The 7,927-nt window shown below is 59.8% G+C and overlaps 1 protein-coding gene across 13 annotated transcripts in view; it reads left to right on the forward strand.

The window, feature by feature from the left end:
• The window catches only part of TNS3 (tensin 3), a 151,067-nt gene extending 143,859 nt beyond the window's left edge, over positions 1 to 7,208 (forward strand). For all 13 annotated transcript variants that reach the window (XM_032476345.1, XM_032476344.1, XM_032476348.1 and 10 more), the window contains 4 exons: positions 1,480 to 1,648; positions 3,076 to 3,144; positions 3,232 to 3,258; positions 4,463 to 7,208. In XM_032476345.1, the coding sequence (XP_032332236.1) occupies positions 1,480 to 1,648; positions 3,076 to 3,144; positions 3,232 to 3,258; positions 4,463 to 4,607 (410 nt within the window). In that variant the 3' untranslated portion in view covers positions 4,608 to 7,208. The remainder of the gene's footprint in view (positions 1 to 1,479; positions 1,649 to 3,075; positions 3,145 to 3,231; positions 3,259 to 4,462) is intronic.
• The last annotated feature ends 719 nt before the right edge of the window (positions 7,209 to 7,927 follow it).

Genomic DNA, 7,927 nt, shown 5'->3' on the forward strand with positions numbered 1-7,927 from the left:
ATTCCATTAGTGGGACTTTAGCCATTTTCCTCATATAGGTCTTGTACCTATTTTAGCAGATTTACACCTACCTATTTCATTTTGAGCGAGGTGCTAATATACATGGCATTGTGGATTTTTTTTAATTGAAGTATGCTCAGTTGCAGTGTGTCAATTTCCAGTGCACGGCATCACGTTTCAGTCATACACGTACATAAGTATATTTGTTGTCATGTTTTTGTGCATGATAGGTGTTTATAATTCCACATTCCACTGTCTTCTGCTGGTGTCCAGGAAAGGGACTGACTTGTGTGTGGTCACCTTGTACCATGTTGTGTGTGGTCACCTGCAGCCTTGTGCAGTAGCTCACTCATCTCAGGCCAGGTCACTCCTGCAGCATTGGGTGCCCAGCTAGTGACCCCAGCTTGAGAGGGTTGTGGATGAGCCAGAGACCACAGGGCTGTTGTGGGTCTGCGGCTCTGAGGGACGGACACGGCTGGAGAGGACTAGGGGCCCCATGACCTGAGATCCCCGGTTGGAGGCCTTTCCCACAAGGTGGACATTGACTCTCAGAAGTGCTGGTGAGGGAATCCCTGTGTCTGTGGGAGGCTGGACTAGGCTGCCCCCGTTCTCCACCTTTCTCTGCCTGTGGAGTTCTTCGTAGCTATGACTCCGGAAACAAAGGAATATGCAGGAAACAGGCATTTTCTTGTTGCATCCTCTGCCCAATGTGCATCGTTCTTCTGTGCCGGTTTTCTCAGCAACGCTGCTCAAGTAAAACCTCTCTGTTTTCAAAGGAGACTTTTAGTGCTGGACTCTCTGTAGACCATCCTTAAAGGATACGCTCTCCGTGGCCAGAACAAAGGTGACAGGAGTTTGCCCAAAATAGCGAACACGCTAGAACCGAGACCCCGAAAGGCAGCAGGGGTCTGTGTCAGTCCCGGTTCCGATCCAGGCCTGCCGCCCCCGCAGGACCCTTGGCCTGCAGACGTCAACATTATCGTGATAATCTCTCCCCAAGTCAGTAGCCACAAAGGCCAGATGAGCAGGTGCTGAAAAGTCCCTCGGGGACCAAAACATGGTCACATGAACCGCCGTGCCCCTGCCGCTCTGCTTTTGTGTAAAAAGGCTTCTCCTGGCCCAAGAGGAATGGCCATCCTCTCTGCAGGGCCCAGTTGAAAGGGCCAGTCCTGGGTGACAGCCCGTGGCAGCTTGGAAGCTGCGTCCCCACGGCAGAGGCCATGAGCTCGCCGCCTGCGCCTTGTTGCCGGGGGTCATCCCCACCCAGGTGCCAGGGCAAATTACGCAGCAGGTGGACAGTCGTCCGGGTCTCCTTGGCCCCAGACAGGGTGACTCTCACACTGGCCTCGGGGCAGGTGTGTCTCTGGGTCGCCACTGTCCACGCCCGTGGAATTAGGAGCAAAGGGCGTTGGCCTCGGCCGCACCTCACCCGGGCCGCAGGGATGTGCGGTTCACATGCCTCCCCTCCGTGTCTTCCAGCCTGCAACGTGTGGTACCTGAACTCCGTGGAGGTGGAGTCCCTCACCGGACACCAGGCCATTCAGAAGGCCCTGAGCATCACCCTGGTCCAGGAGCCGCCCCCCTTGTGCACGGTCGTGCACTTCAAGGTGTCGGCCCAGGGCATCATGCTGACGGACAACCAGAGGAAGTGCGTGTGCAGGGCGGCAGGGGGCGGGCGTGGAAGGTGTCATTTTTGCAAATGCAAACATCTTTCAAGTCGTTTCTGAGAAAGACTCAGACTGTGATAGGAGCCACTCCCCTGCCCTTCAGTGTCACTGCTCCTGGCTGGAGGTCATCCCGTCCAGGCGAGCCTGTGATCTTTACGTCCACGTAACATCAGTGATTATGTAATAACATAGTAACACAAGGATGCTTGATGCTAACAGAAAGCATTCATTTCCTAGACGTGAGAGCGCGTCAGTACCGTCTGAACGCCCAGACGGCAGGCACCACCTCCGCCCCCGGGGCTTCCCTCTGAGCAGGGCTTCCGGCGGGACACCAGGGGAGGGACACCGGGGAGCCTGGCCCGAGTGTGGGGGCGCGGACAGAATGGCGGCAGACGCGTTCCTCCCCTGGGCGGGGCCTCGGACCAGGGTCAGAGGCATTTCAGAGGAAGTTGCTCTTTGTTATGCAGATGGCCTTGCTGACCAGGGGGCCATGCCATCAGCCCTAAAGGTGGTGGCAGGAGCTTCATGGGGCAGTGGTGGGTTGGGGGGGCCGGCAAGGAGCACGGCTTCTTTCTTCAGAGCATCTCTGTTGCTCCCAGCTGCGTGCTCTTCCTGTGTCTCCGGCTTCCCTGTGTCCTGATAAATCTGCGGGGGCAGGCTGCGTCCACTGCACTCAGAGTCCTTCCTGTGGCTAGAGACGGGACTGAACTCACTGGCTGATATGGGCAGAGGGCCTGGGTCCCCGGTGACAGCCAGCCTCGGGGTCCCCAGATGCCTGGGCTCCGCCTGTGCCCTCCCTGACGCTGGCCCCTCCTCTCTTGCCTTCTCCTATGAGAGCACAGCCGCCAGCCTCTGGGGACACCACCATGCTGGACTGTGTCATGGAGCCTCATGACCCCAGGCCCATAGGAGCAGGGCAGGCTGTCAGGGAAATGGGGACCTGGGACCATGGACAGAGGGGTCCCCTGGGGAAACGGGGAGCCAGGACTGAGGACAGAGAGAGGGGTCCCCTGGGGGCTCCCCCGCAGCTGTGCGGGGCCCCTGTTAGCAGCACGTCCCTGGGATTTCCTGAGCACAGCCCTCGACAGTTTGGCCCCTGTCCTGGGGCTGCGGCTGGCTCTTCACATGCTGTTTCACAGGCCAGCATCCAGATTGGAGACCGGGGTGTTCCCCAGGGGTGAGGGCAGGCAGTCGGGCGTCACTCCCTGTGACCTGTCCCCCACACGCTCTGCAAAGAGCCCCTCACCCAGGCCCTGCCCACTTTCCTAGAGCGCCAGCTTCAGGTCTGCTCACTTCCAGTGGGTGAAAACGCAGAATACGCTTCTGCCCCGAATCTCCTCGTGGGGGCCCCAGTGCCTCACTGTCCCCGGGACACCCAGTGACGGGCTCGCCCGCCTGTCCCCCACAGGCTCTTCTTCCAAAGGCACTACCCCGTGAGCAGCGTGATCTTCTGCGTGCTGGACCCCCAGGACAGGAAGTAAGGAGTGTGTGTGTGCCAGCCCCGTGCCGCACCCGCCGGGCCAGGGGCCTGAACCTCACTCTCCCTTGCTCTCTGACTTGCCAGGTGGATCACAGATGGCCCCTCCTCAAGGTATGTCGCCAGCGGTCTCCACAGCCTCTTAGTGGATGGTTGCCTCTGAAGCTGAATTCTTTCCCAGATGCCCAAAGAGGAAATGACCCCATAACGCCAACGGGTTGGGGTCTGGCTTTAAACAGAAATGAAAGTGTTCGTAGACAGAAAGTGTCCACAAAGGGTTACCTTTTCTGCTTGCTCTTTGAGCAGTATGTACGTCCAGCCCATAAGATACAGTACAGAGAGCATGGGGCGGTTGGCACAGCATTTCCAGCCTGGCCGCGGGGCCTTGGACCCTCCAGAGCCGTCTGCATCATTCCCCCAAACATGACTGCCACGGCGTCCAACCTCGGGGGTCCCCTTCCAGGATTCCGATTTCACACTCCTCATTTGTCTGGGCATCTGATAAAGTGCCGGGCAGGTGGGGCGTGACCCCCCAGCTCTGGCCAACAGGGTGGACGGCACTCCCCGCTGCGTGGACGGGGCCGCCCCAAGGGGGCCACTTGGCACCATCGGCCAGTCCCTCCCTTGGCATGGAAGCCACTCGGCTTATACAAAAAGATTCCCCATTTCCCTGAGAAGGAGGAGAAGGACTTTTGCCAAGGATTTGGATTCAGATAATGGTAGTTACTGTGTTAAGTCAGGGCTTGAGAAACCCTGTTCAGATAAAGGCTTCAATTCTAAGGAAAATAGTTCGACCGTGCCGTTCTCTCAGTGTCCTCTCCTGTGTGTAGCCTGTAACTCAGGAGCACGCGGCCTGAGAAGGGGGCCCTGCTGTGTTTTCACCCCCCATCCTCTGGCCCGGGTGTGGGAGGAGTGTGGGCATCGGGCAGAGCCCACCGGCATCCACACCATCTCAGGACCAGAGCTGGGATGTTGGCACTCACGAGGTCTGTGAGGAGAGACCAGGTGGCCCCTTAGGAAGAGCCAGGTCCTCCCCTCCAAGACTCAGGTGAGGCGCTCAGGAGCCGTGCAGCGTCTGGAGGGCTCTGGCCAGGCCTGGGGTAGCCGCTGCAGTGCAAGTCCCAGCCCTGTCCCTCGGGCTCCTCCCCTGTGACACCTGGGCTCAGCCCCACCCCCACAGGGTCTGCGAGGTGGAGGGAGGCGGGGCAGGTGGCTGGCGGGCTGGCGCCTGGGATGATGCAGTGGCCGGGAGGGGGAGCAGAGGCTGGCACCCGATGGGACGAGGCCCGCTGCTCGCTGACCCGCGTTCCTTTTGCAGGGTCTTCGGTTTCATGGCCCGGAAGCAGGGCAGCACCACGGACAACGTGTGCCACCTGTTCGCGGAGCATGACCCTGAGCAGCCCGCCAGCGCCATCGTCAACTTCGTGTCCAAGATCATGATCGGCTCCCCGAGGAAGATCTGAGCCTCGCACCGGAAGACCCCAGAGGGGCCGGCTGTGCCCCCGACCTCCCCAGCCCAGGAGGGAAGGGGCCCCTCCAACTTACACACCAGAACGAGCCACCCCACGGCCCAGTGGCCTTCCCGGAAAGACACGTTTCTGCCACCCAGGGCCCCAGCGGAGGAAGACGGGCGCCGGATGGGCTCCCAAAATTGCGTTCTTACATCTACGAGGGGAGGGGAGCCCAGCCCACTTGGCAGTGGCCCGAGTGGCCGCTGTGCCTCGGGGTAGCCGTCTCGGGGGGCTTCTGTCCAGCGGACACCCTGATGCCTCTGTCCTCTGGCGATCACCACGGAGAGGCTGATTGGTGGGCCTGAAAAGGGGTGCATGCCTAATGGAGGTTCGTGCAGGTCAGGCCCTCCGGATCACTGGGGCGTGAACAAGGGGTCGGCGTGATGGGCGGCGAGGCCAGGAGGTCCCTGGGTCCCCGTGGAGGGACTGCCTCTGCCTCCGCTCGCCCAGCTCTGAATGGCACGCTGGGCCATGAGGGGAACACCGTTTCCATAAAAGTTACGTTTTACTTCTGCCAAATTATTTATGGGAACAGTTTGCCAGTGCTGTGCAGTACTGGGGTCCAGTTACTGCCGCCTCCCCAGCTGGGTTCTCGGCGGAGCGTCTGCCCCGGGGCGGGTCACCGAGATTTGGAGGCTGTGGGTCCCCACTGGCGATGCTGTGGGCCGTGGCTGCTGCCCGCAGCCTTTCCGAATTCCTGACCACCCGCGCGTCCTTTCTGGGGAGGACGGTTCCAAGGGGTGGGACGCGCTTAGTTGTAGCCTCAGTCCCCACGCCGCACCGTCGTCTTGGGGTGGAGACTGCCCTGAGGACACTGCCCCGGGGACCTCTCGGTTGTCTTGTCCATGCCTGTTGGCTCCTGCCCGGGTCCTGCGTTCCGGCAGGAGGATGAGACCGGACGAGTCTCGGTCCTTCCAGGGAGCTCTGACTCAGCTCTGCTGCGTGTCCGCGGCCCGGATCAGGTGCGCTGTCTGCGCGGATGTGCGCACTGCAGTGCCGTGGTCCGTCCGCCCAGTCGGGTGGTGGTCCAAGGTCCCGCGGATGCCACGGAGCGAGAGACGGAGCTGGGCACCACCGTCTCCTTCCCCGTCACCTGGGCGCTCGCCCCCAGGCTCTCCCTCAAACAAGGGCCTCCCGGGCGCCTCCGCATCCCCAGTCAAGCACCAGCCCTCAGGTCACCAGGAATCACCGCAGCCAGCGGTCACCGCACAGGGCTTTGGAAATGTGCTTTGTGGACTGTTTCAAAGTGGGCAGAGACAGACTCGGCCGCGGCAGAGGTGGGATGGGCCGAACCGCAGTGGGCATCGAGCGTGTGCGCCTGCACGCGTGGGTGTGCGTGCCTGTGTGACTGTGTGCGCGCGAGTGTGTGAGAGCAGGCACTGAGTCCACTGTGTAGCTCCTATTAATGCACCAAACGCAAGTGCCTCATTTCTGTGCCAAATGTTTGCCTTGGTCTTCGTGGACCACCTTCCCTGCCACGTGGCTGCGTGGCCGGTAAGAAGATTGTACCGGCATCTTCGGAGGCCCGACGCCTTGGTCCTCAGCAGTGGCCTGTCTGGCATTTCCGTTTTCCATTCTCAGCAGGAATTCAGCCCAGGGGGCAGCAGTGTGCGCTGCCCCCAAGACCTGCCCCCCTCCCGAGATGCTCGAGCCCAAAGTCTGACCTAAGGGCCCCAGGCAGGTGCCTCGTCCTTCTGACGAAGCAGGAGCGGGGAGGATTGAGAAGCACGAACCCCGAGTCAGAGAGAGCTGGGCCTCCCTGGCCGAGCTTGTCCAGAGCATGCAAGCCACAGCATTTGCTTTATAGACTGACCAGCCGCTGAGACGCGTGCTCTCAGCACCCAAGGGTGTCGGAACGCTTCCCGCCAGCAAACGGCTCCCTCGGAGGTGACGGACCGAAGGGAGCCAATCCCTGGTTCCCGAGGAGCTGGTACGACAGTGTTACATATGCAGCCGCGAACTCTGCGCTCAGGCCTCGGGGAGCCCCACCCCGGGGCCCACGGGGAGGGAACGGCCCCCAGCATCCAGCCTCCAGGTGCCGGCGGGCACAGGGGCACTGTCCCAGGGCGCGCACAAGGCCCGCGCCCCGCAAGTGTCATAGCCAGGGTCCCTTAACCCACCCATTGACCTGTGCTGTGTCCCTCCAATGTTAACCTGTAATCTCCTTGAGTCACACCGCACCTGAGGGCCCCCCACCCGCGCATCCTCTGTGTCTGACCTCACCGCGCCCCCTTATCTGCCCTGCCAAGTAGTGGGTGTTTCTACTTCCGCCTTGTAAAGAGTGTACCCAGTATGTAAATGAACGTTCCACGATAACCCTCTGTATAGCGCTCTGCTCTGCTCTTTAAATATCGCTTCTATTCAGAGTGTGATAAAGTTATAAACTTGGTAAGCCTCGGGGAGGCAGGTGCTTGTTTGTGGTGTCGGATGGAAGCTTCCGGAAGGGTGTCTTGGGGTGTGGACGTGTGTGTGCACGCCTGGGTGTGCCTGCGTGTGTGTTTATTTGGGAGTTTTATTTGGGACTGTTTATGGGTCAGTAAATTCAGTTATACATTCGTGTGTGTTTTGCCTCCAGGATTATAGTCTGAGATTTCTGCCCAGCGACTTCAGAAAATTGTATTTGTAGGTTTTAAGTAGTGAATGATAGTAACTGGTTTTGATCATGGGTTCTGCTATGTTTTAGGGTTTTTTTTTTTCTTTTCTTTTCTTTTCTTTTCTTTTCTTTTTTTTTTTTTTTTTTTTTGCTGCTACATTTTTCATGTTGGTATAAAGCTCGCTGTTCCAATGGCTGTGGGAGAAAGGTCCCTGCTTAGACCAGTGTCTGATGGGACTTCCCAGATGTCTGCTGAGTTTGTTGGTGACCCAGAATAGGAAAAGCCTGGTGGGTTCACCTAATCTTTCAACGGATGCTGGTGACAGTCTCAGCCAGCTCTCCTGGGTTAGCAAGGTTCACCCCACAGCGAGGCGGGGGCCCACTGTGCTGGCTTTCTGCCCGCTGGGGTCTGGAGCCGTCCTGAGCTTGACCTGCCTCCCCTGTTTGGTGAGGACACGGGACCCTGCTGCCTGCCCTCCCTCTGTGTTCTGGAGCCTGGAGCTGCTCTGTCCCCGCAGGAGGCCAGGTGACCCCTGGGCGTGCCTGGACCTGGTCTGTGAGGGTGGGCAGTCACTGGGTGGCCCAGGCCCACCTGCCTCTCCTGGTGCAAGCTCTGCCACGGAGTGGGCGCCGTCCTCACCAGGTTCGGGCTGGGGGTGACCCTTCATATGGCTTAGAG

Source organism: Camelus ferus, unplaced genomic scaffold, assembly GCF_009834535.1.
Source record: "Camelus ferus isolate YT-003-E unplaced genomic scaffold, BCGSAC_Cfer_1.0 contig385, whole genome shotgun sequence".
Taxonomy (NCBI): domain Eukaryota; kingdom Metazoa; phylum Chordata; class Mammalia; order Artiodactyla; family Camelidae; genus Camelus; species Camelus ferus.